The sequence below is a fragment of the Capricornis sumatraensis genome, chromosome 8 (assembly GCF_032405125.1).
Source record: "Capricornis sumatraensis isolate serow.1 chromosome 8, serow.2, whole genome shotgun sequence".
Taxonomy (NCBI): domain Eukaryota; kingdom Metazoa; phylum Chordata; class Mammalia; order Artiodactyla; family Bovidae; genus Capricornis; species Capricornis sumatraensis.
This window is the reverse complement of record NC_091076.1, coordinates 24,933,963-24,957,938: the sequence shown is the minus strand read 5'-3', so window position 1 is coordinate 24,957,938 and position 23,976 is coordinate 24,933,963. Positions and strand designations below refer to the sequence as shown.

The 23,976-nt window shown below is 42.7% G+C and overlaps 1 protein-coding gene across 1 annotated transcript; it reads left to right on the top strand.

Moving 5' to 3' along the window:
• Positions 1–991: 991 nt before the first annotated feature.
• Positions 992–16,801, top strand: E2F8 (E2F transcription factor 8). Its single transcript, XM_068979057.1, has 12 exons — positions 992–1,006; positions 2,764–3,042; positions 3,394–3,550; positions 5,633–5,947; positions 6,165–6,326; positions 8,216–8,353; positions 10,004–10,207; positions 10,520–10,607; positions 10,867–11,398; positions 15,633–15,765; positions 15,883–16,277; positions 16,619–16,801. Exons 1-12 carry the CDS (start codon positions 992–994, stop codon positions 16,799–16,801), a joined length of 2,601 nt encoding a protein of 866 aa, XP_068835158.1.
• The last annotated feature ends 7,175 nt before the right edge of the window (positions 16,802–23,976 follow it).

Here is a 23,976-nt window from a genome sequence, read left to right as displayed (position 1 = left end):
ATCGCAGGCCTGCAGCTAACGCTCTGATTGGTTGGGAACCGTTGCCCTAGAAACCGCGAGGATGCTGTCCGGGAACTGCCTGACTGGCGGCGCGCGTACTGGGCCCAGGGGGGAGGGGAATTGGCCGGGAGCGAGGGGAAGCCCTCAGGGCGCGGGAGCCGGTGGCGACTGTACCTGGTTGCCTTGCGGAGCAAATGCAGCCTTCCATGGTAGGGTCCAGGATTGTGGCGTGAACTGGCCACCTGAATAGCAAGGACATAACTTTTTTTTTAAGTCGCATCTTTAAGGAAGTCTTCAAAAAACAACAACAACAAAAGTTTTAATCGGAAGGCGCTCTTTAAATGCCCAGGAGCTTAAGGACTGAATTTGGAAGTTACGTATCAAGCTATTTCCCCAAGACTTTGCTGCTGATCCCATGCACGTGTGTGTCAAGGGAGAAATTCGAGCATCTAGATGTAGATTTTTATCCAAATATTTGGAGTTGCAGCTCCTTAGCCGGAACCTGGGCTCATGCGCTTGCGTCCGGAACTCTGATCTGTGAACAGGTGGGTGCTTGTGCTCGCTGGAGTCCATTCGGTGGGGTCCGGAGAATGATTTGCCCTCTCTTAAGGTGGGCAAGGGCTGTCACTGGAATTCCTGTGGTTTGCTTGCAGTCTTACTGACAGCAGATCGGCTTGCTGAAGTAATTTACGGGCGTTTGATGGGAGTTCTCTGCCCTGTGGGGCTATCTCCGGTCGAGAATAAAATGTTCAGTGTAGTTTGTCAGTTTTCTTTATAAGGTAAAGCCTTTGTTTCAGCAGACTGTGGCGTCTCGTAATGAAAGGTATTTTCAACAGATCTCCTGCATTTTTCGTTAACTTTTTCTATTTTCTTTTTTCCTTTAAAGATGTTAAACTTTTTAATTGGACTACCTGAACTACTTGAACCATCAGGATAAAGAACTCCAGATTTTTCATTTTTAAAGAAACTAAATGTATGAGAAATTTACAGAATGGAGAACGAAAAGGTACTTTTTTAGCTTCCATATTCATCCTTGAAGTTTTAAATGCAACATTATCCTGACTTTACTGCATAATTTTTCAGTATCCAACATCTTACTAACACCACATTCTTTTTTGGTTAACCTCTATTAAAAACCTAGAAGGAAGAAAAATTTAATTTTTGAAGAGGGGAAAAGTTACCCAGGATTAATCTTTCTAGTTTTTAGTGATTTGGCAGAAGTTTCAGAGGGATAAGTAGAGAGAAAAGGTATTTTTAAGAATAATAAAATTTGTTAGCTGCTTTATGATATTTCTGAGAATTCTTAAACTATAAGAATTCAGAAGGGGCATTTGACATGATTGGACATTGGATCTCTTGTTAAGATAATTTTCTACCAAATCACCAATTTCTTTTAACTATAGGGGCCACTGTCACTGGAGATACCTTGATTGATTTCTAAATATTGATAGGGTTAAAAAATGAAATATGCAAATTTTAGATGTAAACAAATAAGAGAACTGCTGTTGCTTCTGATGGTCAGAGGCAAAGGACAGCAGCCCTGAGAAAAATCTCATTCTTGGATTGGAAGCTCTCAAGTGTACCATCTCAGTGCACTTATCTGTCATCCCAAGCATTTTCTTTAGAATAGATACAGATGGCAAGAATGTGTGAAGTCGCCAGTTGGCAAAAGTAGAAAAAACATAGTTTTCTTTAGTCTTAGGTATGTGGAGAAGGCAATGGCACCCCACTCCAGTACTCTTGCCTGGAAAATCCCATGGACTGAGGAGCCTGGTGGGCTGCAGTCCATGCGGTTGCTAAGAGTTGAACTGAGCGACTTCACTTTCACTTTTCACTTTCATGCATTGGAGAAGGAAATGGCAACTGACTCCAGTGTTCTTGCCTGGAGAATCCCAGGGACGGGGGAGCCTGGTGGGCTGCCGTCTATGGGGTCGCACAGAGTCAGACACAACTGAAGCGACTTAGCAGCAGCAGTCTTAGGTATAAACTGCTGTTAATTTACCCTCGTATGTCTCAGTGGCAGCCCAGCCTCTGCCAGGAACCAGCTTTGTGGTCTTGGGTTAACTAATTTTACTTCTCTGGGTTCCATTTTCTCCATCTGTAAAGTGAAAAGGGTAAATATTCAATGAGCAGAATTTTCTACTTGTAGCCACTCTGGATTTTGCTCCCCAGTGGATTTTGCTGACACAGGCTAGCCCTCGCCCTTGTTTCCTTGGCTCTCTGACTTTTCTTCATCAGTGGTATTTCACTGAGTACCCACTACACGCAACTGTTGTGCTAGGTGTATACACAGGTGAATGGCATATGGTTTCTGCTGTGGAGACCTTTACTTATTACAGTGTCATGAGTCAAAGTGACTACAAGGAGTTTGGGGTCACTTAAAATTATCAGTCCTATTAAGGGAAGTTAAGTAAAAGGTGTACGGGAACTCTCTGGAGGATCTTTGCAACTCTAAAGCTAAAATTATTTCAAAATAAAAATTTTTAAATTGTAAGTCTTAATGTTTTCTTTTTAAATTCTTGGAACATAAGATGAAAATTTTAAATCCATGCATTGTTGCAGAATTAAAAATGGGGAATTTAGCTGTTATGGACAAATGTCAAAGTGATTATTGGAATATAGTCACTAATTTAATCATCTCTACAACCTCACTGAGCATGTTTCCTAAGAACTGTTTCTATTTATACAATTCTTAGAGTCAAAAGCTATCTGATAAATCTTTTTTTTAATATTGGATTTAATAATTTACTTGTTTTGAACCAGGAAAATCTCTTTTTCGAGCCACATAAAAGGGGACTGATGAAAACACCTCTGAAAGAATCCACTGCTGCAAATATAGTGTTGGCGGAGATCCAGCCTGACTTTGGCCCTTTAACCACACCCACCAAGCCCAAGGAGATCTCCCAGGGAGAACCGTGGACACCAACAGCCAACCTGAAAATGCTCATCAGCGCCGTGAGCCCCGAGATCCGCAACAGGGATCAGAAAAGGGGTTTGTTTGACAACAGAAACGGATTACCTGAGGTCAAAGATTGTTTACATGTAGGTTTATTTGCAGAGGACTGGGTGGAAACTGGGGGATTTGGGGAGCTAGGGAGGGGGGTTTCTGTTGAGGAGGTACTAGCAGTATAAAGTATCACCCCAGTCAGAGCACTGGAAAGGTTTGGACCCCATCAAATACAGCTCTGGGAAATCTGAACCTATCAATTATGAGCTTCTTCCCTTTCAGATCCTTCAAGCTCCCCACTTATCTGACTTCTCCCTGACTTCTCCCCACTTATCTTCCCAATTTTGCAGCCACTGAAGCAAACTATGTATATGTGTTAGTCATTGAGCATTAATACCTCCAATAAATCTTTCTGAATAAGACATTATTTACATCTTTCTTTGTAGGAACACTTCTCTGGAGATGAATATGAGAAATCCCAACCCAGTCGAAAAGAGAAAAGTTTAGGATTGTTGTGTCATAAGTTTTTAGCTCGATACCCTAACTATCCCAACCCTGCTGTGAATAATGACATCTGTCTTGACGAAGTAGCCGAAGAACTTAGTAAGTATGCACAGAGCTCGCTGAAAGGGTCAGTCATTAAAGGCACTTCACAGACTGAGGCCTTCAGACCCACGCTCCTTCTAGCCAGTGTTTGTAATGGCACAAGACCACACGGAAATTATCCATCTGTTAAGCCCTATTAATTTCAGAATAACAGCATGTAGTTCCTAGTCACATTTAAGCCTCAAAACAGAAGCAGAAAATCACAATGGAGATTGCTCTGACTGCACTGTGAAAGGTCCGAAGCTTTAAAGTAATGCAACATTGTTTTATGACTTATTTCACAAACAGCTACAACTCTGAACTTGCATCTTGTTTCTCATTGAGAAGCCAGGCTGCCAAATGCTTTCTTCACAGTCGACATGAGGATCAGCCTCTGGGCGTGGGAGCCGGGCTTTAGCCCTCTCTGCCATTCAGCACTTTCTGAATGTTTTGTGTTTGCCAAAAGTTACTGTATCCCCCTGCCCTCTTTTCCTTCTCTCTTCATGGACTCAAATCTAGTTAGAGCTAAAAAAGAAATCCGTGGTAAATGTAGGATACCTTTGGAGTCATGAAAATACTACGACCTGAATCTGTGAAGAGACATACAGGATCTTTTAGTATATAGCTATCACCCCATGAAGAAAGTTTTGCCCTTCTAATACATGTTTATACGTATCAACTTTAAGAAATGCCATTTAGATTCCTCTCTTCACATACACTTCATTATAGCTATGGAGGGTGTACCATTTAATTTAGCAGGTATCTATGGATTCTCTACTATGTGTCAGGCAAGGTCATAGCAGCTGGGATAACATCAGTGGACAGAAAGAACAAAGTTCCTGCTCCTGTGGAACCTGCTTTCCAGTGGAGACAATAGACAGTATGCAAAGGACATAATAAGTGGGTAATGAGGATGTAAGAGGGTAATGTGTGCTAAAGGAAAGCAAATGCAGGCCAGGGCAGGCGGGAATCCAGAGTGCTAAGAGTGTGCTCCGTAATTTTAAACTTCATTTTAAATTAAGTAGTTAGGTCAGGCCTTGTTAGGAGCATGAAATCTGAGCAAGGAGATTTCACAAGATTTCACCTCTCAAGAATAGAGGTGGGGAGCCGTGAGGACATCTGGGAGAGGCAATCCAGCTAGAAGGAACAGCCTAGCACACAAAGGCCCTCTGGCAAGTTCCAGGAACCAAGGAATCTCAGCACCTTGTATCTATCATATAACAGCCATGTTTGTGTGTGTTGGGAACTAATATAAGAAATGGACTGTAGAGTGTGGAATTTAGAGCTCTAAAGACTTGATTTTGCCACATACTAGCTCTGTGCCTTAGGGTGAGCAGCTTAGCCAGCCTGACCCTCTTACTTCCTCATCATTAAAGCATAGATAATAAGAAGTTTCACCATGTAACCCACTCCCATGTTCTTGCCTGGAAAATCCCATGGACAGAGGAGCCTGGCGGGCTACGGTCCATGGGGTCTCAAAGAGGTGGACACGACTTAGCAACTAAGACTAACTTTCACACTCAGGATGGATTTTCTAGCTCTAAGTCACCCTTTGAGGAACTGCCTCATTTTGTACTGCTTTGTGTAAAAGTAAAGACTATTGTTAAAGAACTAAAAAAGCATGGATGATAATCACCTACCTCACAAGTTAGCGTAAAATCTTGTTAAACCTGTATGATGCATCAACGACCCTCAATGAACACCACCTTTCTGATCTATATTAACTGTTTGTACCCTTTGAAAGCAGGGACACGCCTTTCTCATCTTCATACTCTGGTTAGCTGTGCTGTGCTCAGTTGCTCAGTTGTATTCGACTCTTTGTGACTCCGTGGACTGTAGCCCGCCAGGCTCCTCGGTCCATGGGGATTCTCCAGGCAAGAATACTGGAGCGGGTTGCCATGCTCTCCTCCAGGGGATCTTCCCAACCCAGGTTGAACCCAGGTCTCCCACATTGCAGGCAGATTCTTTCCCATCTGAGCCACTAAAGTTATTTAATGCAGAACCTACGGACTAGGAATCCCTGGGGAAAAGAAAGGTATTCGATTCTATCCACATTACAGTATCTGATCCTAGTAAGGTGCCGTTGCTTGTTCTCCACAGATGTCGAGCGCCGACGCATTTATGATATCGTCAATGTCCTAGAAAGTCTACACATGGTGAGCCGGCTCGCCAAAAACAGGTACACTTGGCACGGGCGACACAACCTCAACCAGACCCTTGGGACTTTGAAAAGCGTCGGGGAGGAGAACAAGTACGCCGAGCAGATTATGATGATCAAAAAGAAAGAATATGAACAAGAGTTTGACTTTAGTAAGAGTTACAGTATAGAGGAGCCCATCATCAAATCAAACACTGGCCAAAATGGACACCCAGACATGTGTTTTGTCGAACTCCCTGGAGTGGAATTTCGGGCAGGTGAGAGCTGGTGTTGAAAAGCCCAGGTAGCAGGGAACCTCTTGGAGGTCTAGAGACCAGGTTCCTTAGGGGAACCTAGCTCAAAGCTACTGCTGCTTTTCATATGAAAATCATGCATGTTGATGGGATCAGGTTGCGGTATTTTTAGCTTTGTTACTTTTGAAGGCACTTGTCCCTTCATGAATTTTAATTCTCTAATCCTCTTCCTTTTCCAAAGCCTCTGTAAACAGCCGCAAAGACAAGTCTTTAAGAGTGATGAGCCAAAAATTTGTGATGCTGTTTTTGGTGTCTACGCCTCAGATAGTAAGCTTGGAAATTGCTGCCAAGATTTTAATTGGGGAGGACCATGTGGAAGATTTGGATAAGAGCAAGTTTAAAAGTAAGTGACCCAACTGCCCTGGACTTTTGGACCTACTCTTAAATTACTTTCCAATACATTGGCTATATAAACAGATCATCTCTAGTTAGGCTTTTGTATCTCCACTTCTCCCCAGAATTCATGAAGATACTGCTTGAGCTAGCTTGTAGGGATTCAAAGATATGTATATAGCTAGTCTTACCTGACACTTTTATCTACCTCACTTGATACTGTAACATTGTCTCCATTTTACAGTGTCTGAAGTCTAAATAAGCAGTAAAGTGGGACTGGAACCCAAGTGTCTGTTCTCTCCACTGACTCTCATATTTGAGGGTGTAAATAACTTCTAACACCGTCTCCAGAAGTGACCTGCAGCACAGTGGATTGGACATTTTGAAAGAGTGGTTTTATGGTGTCCCTTCTCTGCACTTACTGCCTTAGACAGTTTGCTTCCACAGTGACTTGGCTGGTCCAAGCAACTCAGCCTGTCTAGCGTGGTAGGCAAGGCTTGCTCTCTCTGCCCTGAAACCAAAGGCTGACACCCTGTCCTGTGTGTGGACAACCACCATCAAGAGCGGTCCCAAGGGCTTGCTCCTGAGAGTCTGTCCCATAGCTAAGCGAGGAAAGTAACCTAACATTAATTGCCCTTCTTGTTACATGGAGAAATGTTTATTTAAATATTGGATTTTCTTTCACGGCTACTGATTATTTCCAGTTCATAAAGAAAACTATTTGATTTCACTATGGGAAAAAAAAAAAGCATGATTTTAGCCAGAATATCTGCTCTCTGTTGGGAAGAAATCATAGATTGGAGTCTTAAAACAACTCTGCCCTTGCTTCTAGAAAAGACTTTGCAGGAACTGCCCCTCCCACACACACACAGAGGAGCAGAGAGAAGGTATAGAAGGCATTAGCTGACCTCTGAGCAGGGCATTAGGCTGGCCTAGACATGGATCACTCAGGGGACCGGTTGACTGGTGACCCCAAGGCATAGCAGGGGAATGCCTGGGAGGTGTCATGCAGACCCCTTCCCATCCTTGTGAAGATGTGCTGGTCCCATGAAAGTACTGAGGCACCTCCAGTTTGATGGTGTCTCCATAAAGACAAAATGAGTAGAGATTAAGGCAGTAAGGCTAGCATTTCGCTTAGGAGATTTGCCATATCAGAAAACACACCCCAATCCTACCGACAGGCGGCCTGCTTTCTCTGAGTCACCAGTTTTCAGCTCTCTATTTCACTGGTTAGTCACAGCCTTGGAAACTATTCCAGGAACTGCAGATGTGTAATTTGCTGAATCCCTGGGGAATTCAGAACCCTCTGGCATGGCTGTGAAGGAGGGACTTAATTTGCAGCTTTGTACTCCAAGCTGAAGTAAAGGCAGACTTCTGTAACAGAACTTCTCATGATATATAAGACTTATAGAATTAGCAAATCATGCTTTGCCTATACATATGGACAGTATAAATGTTTATAAATTTTGATAGGTATAAAATTGTCCATGCTTGTGAAAAATACATTTATTTTCATAAACTATCACAAGCAGGAAAATGATTATTTCTCTTTGTTCCTAAAATGCTGAATCCTCATCAGGAGATGCCCAGCAGTGGTAACTTTTTATTAGAAAAACTGTAACATGTTTCCCAATAGGGTGATTTCATTGAGTCATTTTTCCTTTTGTTTCAAAATCCAGTATCAGCAGTAATTGAGTCTCAATATTTAAAATGTTTTTTGTTTTCATTAAAGCAGTATTACTAGACTAACTCTAGAGAAGTCACTGATGGTTTTTCTCTGACATTGATGGTTAGGATAGCTCTTTGAGTGTACACTGTACACATGAAGTCCTTAGGAAGCAAAGTCCTTTGATCTTTCATTATTCCATTAAGTGATATATATACTTTTTTTCCCCCCAGCAAAAATTAGGAGGTTGTATGATATAGCTAATGTTCTGAGCAGCCTGGATCTTATCAAGAAAGTTCATGTTACAGAGGAAAGAGGCCGAAAACCAGCTTTTAAATGGACAGGCCCAGAAATCAGTCCAAATCCCAGTGGTATGTATTTATTTCCTTTTATTCGTTGCTGCATTACTTTGAATTACTGCACATTTGGAAATATCTTCCTTTCTCTTCCTACCTGTACTCCCACATGGGAAGAGCATATATGTAAGTGACTGAAAAGACAGAGACGAACACCAGTATGGAAAGTCTGGCCCTTGGTTCCATCAGCAACTCAAGGTCCATAACCATCACACCCGTGTAAGAGGCCGAGTCTGTGTGTAAAAGAATTTGACAAAGTTGAAACAGCCTGTGCTTGTGGAGAATATGAAATGGATTCATTCCAGAATGAATAGTCTGTCTCCATCTCAACTCTGGGATTCTTACATTTTGTGTTCTACCAAGACCCCCCACACAGAAGTTATGGAAAATGGCAAGAACACGGGCCCCAAAAGCAGAGGGAAGCTTAGGTTCCAGTCCCAACTCTCACTTATTCCAGCTGTATGGCCTTGGGCGGGTGACTTCTCTAAGACTGTTTCCTCACCCCGAGTAGGAAGAACGACAGTGCCTTTGCGAGGTTATTCCAGTTTTGGATATAACCTCAGTGAGAGGTCCTTCAGTACAGGGATTTGGAGGACAGGCTCTGGGCTAGATGAAGTTCATATCCCAGGCCCATGTTCTTCTAGCTGAGAGACCCTAAACCAGTTAGTTAATGTCTGAAACGTCTCTGAGATGGGGGTGCCTTTCCTGAGAGGTACCTGCCTGAGCTGTGGAGAATGTCTTAGGCTGTTCAGGCTGCCACAACAGAGTACCATCGGCTCGGTGGCTGATAAACAATATATTTACTTCTCATAGTTCTGGAGGCTGGGGAGTCCAAGATCAAGGTGCTGGCAGACTCGGTGTCTGGTGAGAACCTGCTTTCTAGACTTTTCTAGTCTTTTCATAGTAACCTCACATAGTGGAAGAAGATTAGAGAGCTCTGTGGAGTCCCTTTTATAAGAGCACTAATCCTGTTCAAGAGGGTTCCTCCCTCATGAACATCTCCCAAAGGCCCCACCTCCCAGTATCATCACATTGGACATCAGGTTTCAACATGTGAATTTGGGGAGAAGGGATGGGGCAGAGGATGCAAACATTTAGTCCATAGCAGGGAGGGTCACCCTATTTCATCAGATGAAGTCTCCACTGATGCTGAGATACCCGATGTTTTATATTTCAATAAGAAATAAAAACCACTGACAGTCACCCTGAGAGCACACCACTGGTTATAAGATGACAAAGTCTTTCAGAGATGTTAAAGTGAATTATTATCTCAGAATTCATTCAGAATAAGATGAACAGGGTTTTTTAGGTAAAGCCTTTGAAATGGTATCTGGCACATAGTAGGGACATAACTGTTGCCACTTTAATCAGAAATCATTTTAGAACCATTCCCAGGTGGCTCAGTGGTAAAGAACTCGTCTGCCAATGCAGGAGACATAGGAGATGTCAGTTCGATCCCTGAGTCAGGAAGATTCCCTGGAGGAGGAAATGGCAACCTACTCCAGTATTCTTGCCTGGAGAATCCCCATGAACAGAGGAACCTGGCAGGCTACAGTCCATAGGGTCGCACAGAGTTGGACATAACTCAGTGAGCGCACACACACTGACCTCATACCCCAGAAGGAGGCTGAACCACTCATGTTTTACTGCCCTTTCCTGTTTCAGGTCTCAGCCCAGTCCTTCCTTTGGCTGCCTCTGATTTGGAAGCGAGGCGGTCTTCAAAAGAGAACTGTGCCAAAAACCTCTTTTCCACACGTGGGAAACCAAACTTCACTCGACACCCATCTCTCATCAAACTGGTAAAGAGCATAGACAGTGACCGGAGAAAGATAAATTCTGCTCCCAGTAGCCCTATCAAAACCCACAAAGGTATGTTTCCTATCATGTCAGGGCTCCGCTTGAAAGAATCCCTCCTCATCTGACTTTTAGCTTCCTTGATCCCTCGGGACTTGCTAGAGAATTGTTTGTTTCCATAGTCCCAAACACACTTGAAGCCCAACTTACATATGAATTAAAGGATAAATGCGAATCGTGGGGTTTATCGCTTAATTGCTGTGTGATTTGGGGGAGGGAGCAGTGCCTGTTTTCTGTTCCTTTGACCTCAGTGATGTTTCATCAGTGTGAAGATTCATTCTTCTGCTTTGACCAACTCCCTCCCCCACCTTCTTTTTCTTTTACCAGCTGAGAGCACTCAGAATTCTGCACCTTTCCCAAGCAAAATGGCCCAGCTCGCAGCTATCTGCAAAATGCAGTTAGAAGAGCAATCCAGGTAGGTGGGCAACGCTCTTCAGTAACAGGATGCGTTACTTTACACTGCATCATTAGGGTTACTTATTTCATGTAAGAACAGGCAATAACCTTGGAAACTGGTGAGAGAATCTTCTCTGTAACTCATAATATGGAATCATTACAGAAACTGTCTGCTAGTTACATAAAAGCATAGCTTCAATCTGGGGCAATGTAAAATAGTAGAACATTCTAGAGAACATGTGTTCCCATTGTCTCATGTTTTCAATCTTGTCTTTTAGTGAACCCAGAAAGAAAGTGAAAGTACAGCTGGCAGGATCTGGGCACTGCAAACCAGTGGCCCCTCTGGACACTCCAGCAAATGCCGAGCTAGAGATGACAGCACCGTCCCTCATCCAGCCCCTGGGGGTGGTCCCCCTCCTCGCCAGCCCATTGTCACCAGCAGTGCCTGTGATCCTACCTCAGACCCCTTCGGGCTCATCGTATACCATCTACTTGCAGCCTGCCCAGGCCCAAACTATAACGCCACCCCCAGGCCTGAGCCCCACGGTCTGCCCCACCACCTCTTCTAACATTATGAGATCAAAAGACTCCACTGATGCCACCGGTGAGAATGCAGACAGTGACGCCCCAAAGTCCAGTGCATCCACCCGGCCTGGAAGTTTGCTGCCAGAGCCAGAGAGACAAGGTGCAAAGAACCGAGAGAGGGAGCCAGCTGGAGAAAAAGGCTCCAAGAGGGCGAGCATGCTTGAGGACGGTGGCTCCAAAAAGAAATTTAAAGAAGACCTGAAAGCACCTGAAAATGTCTCCACAGTAAGTACAGCCATTAACTGTGCAAAGCTTTAGGTACCCCCCAGTTAAGCAGGAGGGACTCTGCTGGCGTGTGAAATTTACCAGAGCAAAGAGCAGTCTCCCAGAAAACAGGGAACTGTTCCTTAGCGCCCCATAATCCAAACAAGGCCTCAAGCAGCTAATCCCCCGACTGGGATGGCGGCAGGGGCATTTTTAACCTTTGGAGGAAGGGATTATCCGCTCTCTTTTTAAAGCACTGTGGGTGGTTGTCCTTAAGTCCATTTCTCTGTCCCACACTGGAATGCAAACACCTGCCATGAAAGTCTTAAATAATTTACAAGCAGACATGACCCCACATGAATGGATGGACGCATAGGGTTCCTCTAACTCCTGCTTTCTGAGTCATTACTTGATATTTGTTTGACGTCATGCAACTGGCATCTGTGGCCTAGCAGAGAAATGGCTCCCACCACTGTTTTTACTTTCTACGTCAGATTTAAACCAAAATGTCCATGTTGTGCAAATAGAAAAATCAGACTTAGCTTGGTAAGGTTTAGGGTATTTGATGCATTGGTTTCTAGATGTTTTGATGTTTTTTTCCTGGATGGAGTTTAATTCAGGAAGGAAAGAACATGTATTGGCTGCCTACCCACATGCAGAAGCGTTAGGCGCTTTTGCATACGTCCTCTTTTTCCACTCTCAAGACAATTGTATATGAAAGACAGCATCACCAGATAAACAGACCTCACTAAACATGGAAGCAGAAGTTAATCTCTCATTTTGTCCCTGCTGTTAACTCGGGTTATTTCACTTCTCTACATCTTGTTTTCCCACATCGATAAAGAAATTGTTCTGCCAGTTTTTCCTGATTGTCTACTGGGTACGAAGCACTTGTGCTCTGGAACAAATCAGCACCTGCCTTTGGGGATGATTGCTTTTGAGCACTTGCCCCAGAGCCATCTTACAGTTTTTGTGAGGTTAAGTGAATTTATTACATGATGGTATATATAAAGGGGTTTGTGATCCTTTCAAGGCACTGTAGAAGCTGACAGGTATTATCTGTAACTGTTGTTATTAAGGAGGCTTTAGAGTCTGTCAGATCTTCCCTGAGGATGGCCTCATGGTAACCATTCAAAACATCCATTATCTTAGCATAGTATCATTTTGCATTTAATACACATGCTAGGGGGAAAATCACAAGGCTTCAGCTTGATTTGATTTTCTGGGAGGTCCATAATCTCTTTGAGGCAATGAGTATGATTTAATAATGGTCTCCTGTTGCTCACTTAGTTATTCAGGATTAGGGTTTTCACTGGATAGATTCCTCACACCCCCTGCTCTTTTTTTCATCTCTGACTTCATTTTGACCATTTCTTTTTAGCATGGACTGAGCAGAGCAAAGAAAGGGAGAGATTCACGTGTTAATTCATTCAACAAACATTTACTGAGAATCTACACTTCTAGGGGTGGAGAGAAGAGAGCACAAACACACACAAGCATATCAGGTAGTGAATAGTAAGAAATATGGTGAAAACAAAAGAGGATAGTGTCCTAGGAAGAGGGGTAGGAGTGCTGATACATAGTCTGGGTGAGAAGATGTACAAGTGGCAATATGTCAAATTATTTTCATCCTGCTACTTTAATAGTTCTAATTTTAAAAAAGGGGTTGCATTATAGATGAAACAGTTTTGTGATGAATATAATTTATAGGGAAAGGAAAAGTAATTATTATTAGAGTTTTGCTAGAGATTTGAAGAGAGTTAAACCAGAAAACATTGTACTGTAAGATGACAAAGAGTAGCTATTGGTAAAACACCTAAATCTACCCCTTGAAAATTTTCTATTCCTGAAGCCTTCAAGGAACCTGCTAGTAAAGATATTGAACAGAACCAAGCATCTAAGAAACAAAATTGAAAGTTTTTGGTACCCCTTAGCACTGGGGATTCTAACCAGACCTATTAACAGCTAGATCAAAGCATAGGCCGTTGTTCTGACAGTGGTGAGAAGAAAGATCTGCAGGGAGATGAAAGGTGGGCCTCTGGTTTACAAGAGCTGCTTTTCGCTTTTACCAATCCTGTTCCTGGTAAGACCGATCAGACTTTGCAGGCGGCTCAGCCACCCACGTAGGCTCTGTTGGAAAAGTATCGTGATGAGCAGGTGTGCTGCAGACACACACAGCCCAACACTCTGGCCATTTCCGTATGGAATGTAACTTCATTCCCCATAGCTTTATCTGCATGATATTTGGACATCTCATATGAATTAATCAGTTCTCTTATCTGTCGTTTTTGAAACCTGGTACCCTGCCCTTTCATTTGTATATTATAAGAGTGTTTGCTTGGTATCATTGGATCCTAAAGTACTAAGGGGAAAAAAGACCTATAGTTCTATAATTCCTTTATTCCAAATCAGGAGTCAGCAAACTTTTCTGTACAGGACTATAGCCCGCCAGGCTCCTCTGTCCATGGAATTCTCCAGACAAGAATACTGTAGTAGGTTGCCATTTCTATCTCCAGGGGATCTTCCTGACCCAGGAATTGAACCCGCATCTCCTGCATTGCAGGCAGGTCTCTTGTATTTCAGGCGGATTCTCTACCAACTGAGCCACAAGGGAAGCTTTCTGTAAAGGGCCAGAGAGTAAATGCTTTTGGCTCTGTGGGCCATATGGTTTCTGTTACACCTATTCAACTCTGCCATTGTAAAAAGATTTTTAAAAATAGGAATGCATCTGTAGACAATATGTAAATGAATGGCCATGGCTATGTTCCAGTACAATTTTATTTGCAAAAACAGCCAAGAGGCTATGTTTTGGGCCTGTGGTTTGACATTCCCTTTCTCTAAATCAACATTTCTTAACATGTTTTTTTTTCCCTTAAATGCTAATACTACCAAACATTTGGTTGCTGAATAGCCTGGGAAATGTTACATGATGAACACTCTCTTAGAGATTCACATTGTATGCCATCATGAAAGTCCCTTAGAAATTCTGTCATAAAGATCCCATTTTCCTTTGTTGAATTCAGCATTTCCCCAAACATAATTTAACTACGATTCAAGTAGTACCTGCTTGCATCCCATAGAAAGAACTAGAGTCCCACAGAATAGTCTCTGGGAAACACCATCCCAGGTAATTCAAGGACAATCAGATATAACACAGCAGTGTCCCTATGGTGTCCAGCTGCGTTCAGCTTGTTCTGACAGTACCACTTCATACCAAGAAGTCTGGAAGCAGACTGAGAATGTTGAGGGTGGTGGGGAGTGCTAGGTAAATCCTGCCCTTAAGCAGACTCAATGCTAACTTTAGGACGCTTCCTAAGACCCCCAGCTGGCATTTAAGAAACATTTGGTTATTCAGGACAACTGTTGGGATGGAAAGGAGGGATACTGTCTTCAAAGAGCCATAGAGCTGGCCTGCCCGTGGCCCATACCACTGGAGGCTTTGGTCTGATGAGACAAACAACCACCAAGGGATATTAGTCCCAGAAGAGGCACATGGTCGTTTTTCTTGTTTTTGTTCAGTCGCTCACGTGTGTCCGACTCTTTGCAACCCCATGGACTGCAGCACGCCAGGATTCTCTGTCCTTCACCATCTCCCAGAGCTTGTTCAAATTCATGTCCATTGAGTCAGTGATGCCATCCAACCATCTCATCCTCTGTCGTCCACTTCTCCTGCCTTCAACCTTTCCCAGCATCAGGGTCTTTTTTAGTGAGTCAGCTCTTCGCATCAGGTGGCCAAAGTATTGGAGCTTCACCTTCAGCATCAGTCCTAATGAATATTCAGGATTGACTTCCTTTAAGATTGACTTGTTTGTCTCACCATAAAGAAGGCTGAGCGCCTTCTTTGGGAGAAGGAAAGGATGGGAGAGTGAAGTGATTAAAGGCCTGCCTTCCTTGCAAACCCAGGAAGACTGCTCAAGGGACTCTCAAGAGTCTGCTCCAACACCAAAAGTTCAAAAGCATCAATTCTTTGGTGCTCAACCTTCTTTATGGTCCAGGTCTCACATCCATACATGACTACTGGGAAAACCATAGCTTTGACTAGACAGACATTTGCGGGCAAAGTGATGTCTCTGCTTTTTAATATGCTGTCTAGGTTTGTCATAGCTTTTCTTCCAAGGAGCAAGCTCTTTTAATTTCATGGCTACAGTCACCATCTACAGTGATTATGAAGCCCAAGAAAATAAAGTCTGTCACTGTTTCCATTGTTTCTTTCTGTATTTGTGTGTAAAATAAACCATTCCTCTTTGTTTTCTAGACTTTGTTCCCATCAGGATACCTAATCCCTCTCACCCAGTGCTCAACCCTGGGGGCAGAGTCCATTCTGTCTAGTAATGAAAACTCAGGTACACTTTCCCCAAATCACAGGATCTACAGCTCCCCAATTGCAGGTGAGTGTACTTAAAAACATCTTTCAAACACAGTCATTCTCAAGCTCACTCAAGCCCTATATACTTCTTGGACAAATGCCTGTGCTTTTAAGATATTCTCCTGCCTTTTCCTTCCAGGTGTTATTCCAGTGACATCATCTGAACTCAGTGCTGTTAATTTTCCCTCTGTTCAAGTAACACCTTTGAAGCTAATGGTCTCACCAACTTCCATGGCAGCCGTCCCTGTCGGGAACAGCCCGGCTCTCTCTTTGAGCCACCCAGTTCCCATCCAGAACCCGAGCTCAGCCATTGTAAACTTCACCCTGCAGCACTTGGGCCTCGTCTCCCCTGGTGTGCAGGTGTCCGCCAGCCCTGCCCCCGGAACCGTTGGCGTGTCGCCAAGAATAGAGGCTGTTAGTGTCACACCCGAAAGTGCAGGCACGCAGCAAGGAAGGGCCACCAAGTGTGACGCGTCCATCCTGAGCCAGAACCAAACAAATGGACAATCATTTGCAGGGACAGGGGCACAACAGGTGAGAGTGTGTCCATTCATTGATGTTTTTTCTCTTTTAGTTCTTAAGTCCCAAATATCAGTATCATGGAAGACTCACTTTTGCTTTCGGACAAGGAAAGGATGGGAGAAGGAAATGCTTAAAGGCCTGCCTTTCTTGTAAATCCACCAAGAGTGCTCAAGGAGTCCAGATTATGGGATTATCATGAGCATTTTGTTTCCCCTTAAAAAAAATAGTTGAGCGTGTGAAGCTCAGGCAGGCTCACTTAGCAGATTTCAGGGCATTCAAGGTTCCCATCATGTGACACGTCCTTCCAGTTCACTCTGGGTCTGACTTTTCTCCGTTCCTCTCTTTCCAATCAGCCTGTTCCTGTGACACCCAAAGGGTCCCAGCCAGTGGCTGAAAGCTTCTTCCGTACTCCAGGTGGACCAACAAACCCAACAGGCTGCACCTGCGTGGATTTTGATGGTGCTAATCACACCTCCGTAGGAACTCTCTTTGTCCCACAGCGAAAACTGGAAGTCTCAACGGAGGATGTCCATTAATTGACATATTTGGCTTCGTTTAATCTTCTGAAGAGTTGTTTAACAGAGAAGATGGCCTCAGACTGATTTGGAGAACACGTTCTCTGAAAATACTGTAAATACGTTGAGGGTTTACTTATTTGCAAAACAGACACTTATTTTCGTACTTAAATATATATATATCCACACAGACATATAAATATATATTTGTATTAAGCTAAGTTCAGCCATCAGTCCTACAAAATAAAATGTTGAACTAAGGTATATTAACTTCTGGGGGAAGGGGTTCGTTTTTTCAGCTGTGCCTATCCTATGATGCCAAGTAACTGTGTTAAAGTTTACTTCCCTTTGGGTGAACCTGTGACAGGCCTAACACAGCGTTCTCTTCAACTTTGCACAAAGAAAATGCTGTGATGTATAATGTATTTTTAAATGGGAGGACTGTAGCTATATTTTTTTGTAATTTCTTTCTGCTATTGTTGCTGTATGTCTTTTTGTAAAGTTCACAACAATCCTTAATCAAGTCTATGGAAAAATTATTTATAAAATGTATTTTTAATCATAAGTTGTTCAAATTAAAACTTTTCTAAAATGTATTTAACATCTTCATTTGGCCTGTTGGAAGGAAGTCTTGGTATGGAGCATGCATCCTGATTCCCCTTAGATATGCCAAGCGTATCCCCTGTGTTCTTCCCCTCTTTTGATCCTGCATATGGCTCCACTTTTACAGAAGTGACAATGGCTTCAGAGAAGCCGCTGCTTGGCCAAGGACAACCAGCTTAGTCCTGTGTGCTTTCCACCACACCCTGGGAGGTTGGAAATGAGAGGTGGGAGCTGGGGTGCTCCCTGCCCTGCCCTGGCATGGCCAGCATCCACCCCGCCTCCCACTGTCAAGAGAAGAGAGGCTGCAGCTACAGTCCTCTTGCCAAACAGCCCAGCTCCAGGGATGGGCAAATAGGATTCTGATTTCGAATCCTATACACACAAGGAATTACCACATGAAACCCTCCATGAGCTTCAAGAGAAGGAATGAGCTACAATGTGTTCAGCATGCATTTTCTTGATCCTCTGGTTATGTGACGAATTGTACCTTAAGAATTGACACGTGCCTTCTCTGGTTGGGGTTCTTAAAGGATCATCATAATATCTATTTCCTGCATGTTTACTACATGCCAGGCATCACCCTACATATTTTAAAGGCATTACCTCTACAGGCTAGTATGACAAGTTCACTGAGGCTATCAGAGATTCAAGCAGCAAGTCCAGGGTCACACTGCAAGTTTCTGCAAGGACTTAACCCATGTCTTTATCCATTTATTACCCATCTGCCTCCAGATGCATGCCCAGCAGCTCTAGGAGAACCAGGCACATCATTTCAGGGTAATCTGAATGTTTATAAACTCACTCCTTTCAAATACATTTTGTTTGAACAACCAAGTACAGCTAAGAGGGCAGATTTTCTTTCAGTTTTTAAAATTTTTATTGGAGTATAGTTGACCTCCAATGTTGCATTAGTTTCAGGTGTATAGCAAATATCAGTTATACATACACATTGTTCAGTCGCTAAGTCATGCCCAACTCTCATTCCTTCCAATGAATATTCATCCATGACACCTTGACTACAGCCTTATAAGAAAACCCATCTAAGCCATTCCCAGACTCCTGACCCACAGAAGCTAAGAGATAATAAATTCACACTGTTTGAAGACACTAAGTTAGCAGTGATATTGTCATGCAGCAATAGATAACCAACACAGCTACATAACCCACTGGTCTTCACAAATGTCTTCTTCCAGTTTATCTTATTATTGTTCACTGGTTTTATAGGCATTCATAGAAACAAACATCACTGGGATACGGAAACCGCAGAGGGTTTCATGGGAGAATCACTCTCCATTTTTAAAGCTGGAAGTAACTTTAAAGATGCCAGATAGTAGAGTGGACAAAGTTACCTGCCCAGCACGAAATTTCTTCCTCAAACTGCCTCCTGAATTTCTTCTTAAGGAATTATTGGGTGGAGCCCAGAGGACTGTAATTGGGGTTCCCAACTCATATCGAATAAGAGCAGGCTTGTCATCCAGTCTAAACCAACCTCCTTGGAATCTGATATTCATTTCATCCTTGCAGTAGCATTCTTACTACTCTGTCCCCACCACAAGACTTGCTGGGGTTCCTGCTTCCCAGCCTCTGGAAAAGCCATGACACCTGCTGGAGTTCAAGCCTGATTTTCAGTCATCTGCTAATTCTGCACATCTTCGCTATCCTTCCAAGAAATTTCCTTTGCTACAAGTTGATCACACCTGTGACTGGCAAACAAAGGGCCCTTGCCAAATCACAGAGTGAAACTCAGAGCCAAGGTTTCCCAGTCCCCAGACCAGTTAGTTCCCTGTTCCATGGGCCTGGTGAAATCCAGTCAAAGGCTGAAGAGAAGAGACCTTAAGAAATGCTTGGGCTTCCCTGGTGGCTCAGATAGTAAAGAATCTGCCTGCAATGCATGAAACCCAGGTTCAATCCCCGGGTTGGGAAGATCCCCTGGAGAAGGTAATGGCAACCCACTTAGGATTCTTGCCTGGACAATTCCATGGACAAAGGAGCCTGGCGGGCAACAGTCCATAGGGGCGCAAAGAGGTGGACACAACTGGTCAACTACACTTTCACTTTAAGAAATGCTTATCTCACCAGAAAAATGTAAGCAACTCACATATGCTCAAAGGAATGCAACATGCTGTTCAAAATACCTAGAAGGATAGTGATAGTATGAAGAAGAGATGCAAGTAACCCAGGGAATAAGAGCAACAGAATTTGCTGCAGAAAAAAAAAAAAAATTGTTTAAACCCAGCTTTAAAACAAGTTTTCCTCAGCCTTGTCCTTTTCAAGAGATTAGTGTTTCTGCAGATAAAGGATAAAGAGATTTTCAGAATTTAAGCAGATAAGCTGCCTGAGCAATCCTATTAATTATACAGAAGAGTGTGGGTTGACTGCAGATTCTTTACTGTATTTACCACTGACTGGTAGTTTTTAAATCTTGAGAACCTAAAATAAGAGATAAGCTGTAAAGAAAATTATCATTATTCTAGGTTGAAAAAAAAAGCATCAACCTTTTAATCAACTTATAGAGTGTGATTTTATATCTCAAAGTTCTGTTCAGGGCATGCAGGTCAATTACTTGTTCAGTTGGATCAGTAGCTAAATTAGATTTATTGTGATTGTCAACAATTTGTAGAAAAGTAGGTAGGGAACATATTATCAGTGTCCTTCAACAGTTAGGTAATTAACTACATTTCTGAGAGATTTCAAGAGAATTTTCCATATTCCATGAGTTAAGTTCAGAGTCCAATCTGCCCTGCATAATCTGATTTCTAACTTAAAAGCATTATTCTATTTCAATCTCAGGTTTCATTCCCCCCCCTAAAAAAAGCATTCATTCAATTTTTACCATATGCTCAACATTGTTATGATAAAACAATGCCAATTATCCTACTTTTGATAATAAAATATCCTCTGTGATTCTTCTAAAAGTTTATCCTGCATAAATTTTTTTAGTTACTACTAATTAAAGTCTTTCTAAAATGATAATATAGCTTTCCAGATTCCTAAACAGAGTACTGTGAATATAACTAAAATTTTTCTTCATGTTTCAGAAGTTCATGAGCATTATTTTATTAAATTCAAATTCAACAAACAATTTTGGGCATCTATAGTACAGCAATGTCCCCAAGGGCTATCAAATACATAGGTCTGTATCCTCCTAAAATTAATGGCTACAGAATAATTATGCTTTTCAAGTTCTGTTTTTCTGGTTCTCTTTCTCCCTTTGATATCAGCTTCAACTTGCCTCTTTCTTCTAACTTCATGATTAATGAATCTCTCTCCTAACCCAGGAAAATGGAAGGATTCCAGGGGAGCTGATGTCACCCCACTCACTTTTATAAACCAAGTCAATCCAGAGGGATGGATAAAGATGTGGTACATAGATACAATGGAATACTACTCAGCTATCAAAAAGAATGGAATAATGCCATTTGCAGCAACATGGATAAACTCAGAGTGTCATACTGAGTGACGTAAGTCAGACAGAGAAGGAGAAATATCACATGACATCCCTTATATGTAGAATCTAAAAAGAAATGATACAAATGAACTAATTTCCAAAACAGAAAGAGATTCACAGACTTAGAAAATGAACTTATGGTTGCCAGGGGGAAGGGATAGTTAGGGAGTTTGGAATGGTTAAAATGGATAACCAACAAGCACCAGCTCAATGTTATGAGGCAGCCTGGATGGGAGGGGAGTTTGGGGCAGAATGGACACATGTGTATGTATGGCTGAGTCCCTTCGTTGGTCACCTGAAACTATCACAACATTGTTAATTGGCCCTGAAAGAAAGTGAAGTTGCCCAGTCGTGTCCGACTCTTAGCGACCCCATGGACTGCAGCCCACCAGGCTCCTCCGTCCATGGGATTTTCCAGGCAAAAGTACTGGAGTGGGGTGCCATTGCCTTCTCTGTAATTGGCCATAGCCCAATACAAAATAAAAAGTTCAAAAATAAATAAGCCAAGTCAATAGATTCCTAACTAATTACAGAGTGCTCTATTTCTCTCCTGTGGGGTCAAGTCCATGAACTTCATCAGATGTTTCTCTTGCCAAATAGTGGTCCTTTCACTGTCAATACAAATCCAAAATTGTTGATACTAGGAATCTGGGACATGATGGAGTGCCAGGAATGCTGAATATAAATTATATACCTAAATTCATGATTAAAATCCAGTAGACAATAAGGGCATTCCTACACAGAGATATTCTGAGAAATAGTACATGTCTTAGATGTACTAGGGGAAAGGATGGAACTAGATAAATAAAAGGAATCATTTTTATTAGAGCATCTACAAGTATATCTACTCCAAATCAGTATTAGGGGGTGATTACTACTGGCCCCATTTACAAATGAGAAAGCAAATACGTAGCTTTTCAGAAAATACAGCTCCAACACCACAGTAAGTGTGCAAAGCCAGCGTGCACATGCAAATCAGCCTGGGGACAAAGCTAGTCTGATGCCAGGGCCCCACATCCCTGCGCTCCGTCACACTAAAGCTGTCACACGTTTTCAGACTGTGGTGAAACAGGCTGATTCCAGATTGTTCATGACAAATGAGAACAGAGCCAGGAACATTACTCTCAAAGCATGACAGCTATTTCTATTTTAGGCTCCCTACCTATAGTGATTAATGCTGTATCAAGTTGCTTAAGCCAAAACATTTCACAAAAACCCCTTCGTGTAATGGCTATGCTTGTGAGTTCACCAAAAGAGGAGTGCTTGGCTCCTTGGACTGACTGGTTGGTGCCAGCCCTGATTCTCCATTTCACCCTTTCAAACCTTCACTCTCCCAGCTCCCCCTACAATGGTGCAAGGTCTAATTCCTGTAAAAAAAAAAAAAAAATATATATATATATATATATATATCCCTTATCAAGGTTCTGCTTCTCTGATTTAACTCTGACTATAAGACACTATGTAGGACATTTAAAAGGAAATGGGACTGGGGGAGTTCCAGAGGTGACCAAGGGCTGTCTAGTGCCCAGTGTGCAGAGAATAGGATGTGCCAGTATGTTGGCACTTTATAAGCTGTGGGTCATTTTGGTTGCCAAGATTTTCATAGCTGCAAATGCAGGAGCTAGAGCATTTTTAGGCCAGTGTGCCCTTTACAAATGCACTGCATGTAACTTGGTCACTGTGCACCCACTGCAGCATCTGACCCGGCTCAGTCACGATGCCAGGAGACTTTGCATCCGAGACCTCACCTGCCTCAGCTCAGACAGAAAATATGTGGCTTGGGAGCCAACGGCTGGCTTCTGGCCCCAGCTCTGACGCCCTAATTAAGACACATAACTGTGCGGGCCTCGTTTCCTCTTGTATCATTAGAGGTGGGAGCCCAAGGAAATTATTTCTGAGGTCCCTTAGATATAAATTTTGAAAGCAAATCATGAAAAGCAAATTCAAAGTCACTAGCGATTCCTAGCACATAAGCAGAAACTGCACTCAACCAAAAGAAGTTTATCAAATATATGGGAAAGGGATGATCCTAGAGAGAAAAGGAGCCACTTAATGAAACCACTAATCCTCAGACCTGAAAATACATGGTCTCCCCTCCTGACTAACACCACATGAAGCAGATTGAGAATTTGTTGCTGCTGTTATTACAAGAAGCTCTCATTTCCAGTGAAACTCATCTTACAGGTTGAGAGTCTGTTCGTTTTCCTGTTGATATCACTATCTGATTTTGCCTATCAGTTCTACGCATTTTTGGTCTCTTCTGTGGCATTATTTGAGATGACATATGTGATCCAGAGCAACATTTACATATCTGAGGGAAATGGATAGACAGGCTCCTCCCTTAACAAGCAGCTTTCTGAATGGAATATTCTCAACATAAAGCCTGAGGATCTCAGGGTTGAAAAGGACCTTAGCAATCATCTCATCCAGGGCTGCTCACACTTCAGCTCGGACCCTAAGTCTGAGCGCCCCGCTCCCAAAACTGGTGCCAGGTTGGCCATATCAGAAACTCAGAAGCATCTGTTACAAATTCTTAGATTCCTATCTTCAAGAGATGAGTCTGGGATTTTTTTTCCCATTTTTATTGGAGTTAGTTTCTACTGTACAGCAAAGTGAATCAGCTCTATGTTCGCATATAGTCCCTCCGTTTTGGATTTCCTTCCCACTTAGGGCACCACAGAGCACAATAGGGTTCCCTGTGCTGTGAGGTAGGTTCTCATAAGTTATCAGTTTTATACATAGGAGCAGTAGTAGCAATCCCAATCTTCCCTTACGCCCCGTGCCCCCCCTCCCCGCCGCCCCAGTACCCATACATTTGTTCTCTATGTCTGTGTCTCTGGAATTTTCTTTTTCTTAAGCTTGCCAGCTAATTCAAATTTGTTGCTAGGTTTGAGAATAACTCTCTGGAAGGACCATCATTTGGCATTTAAATTGTCATCACAGAACTTCTGGTGCTGATCAAGACAGAGTGAGCCCATGAGAGCCTCTCCCATTGATTATAACTAAAACCTCCAGAAAGAACACAATAGCAACTAGCTAAGAACTCTGAAAAATGAACAGTAGCAAGTAGATTGAGAAGGGAAGTCAAAATCTGCAGAGCAACTGGTATGGCAGTGAGATTACTTGGTTTTTCTTTCCTGTATAT

What these genes read in the sequence shown, in the direction of transcription:
- E2F8 (XM_068979057.1), top strand. An exon ending in AGGTCAAAGATTGTTTACAT is followed by an intron (nt 3,043 to 3,393) that starts GTAGGTTTATTT and finishes CTTTCTTTGTAG; the next exon opens with GAACACTTCTCTGGAGATGA. An exon ending in CGAAGTAGCCGAAGAACTTA is followed by an intron (nt 3,551 to 5,632) that starts GTAAGTATGCAC and finishes TGTTCTCCACAG; the next exon opens with ATGTCGAGCGCCGACGCATT.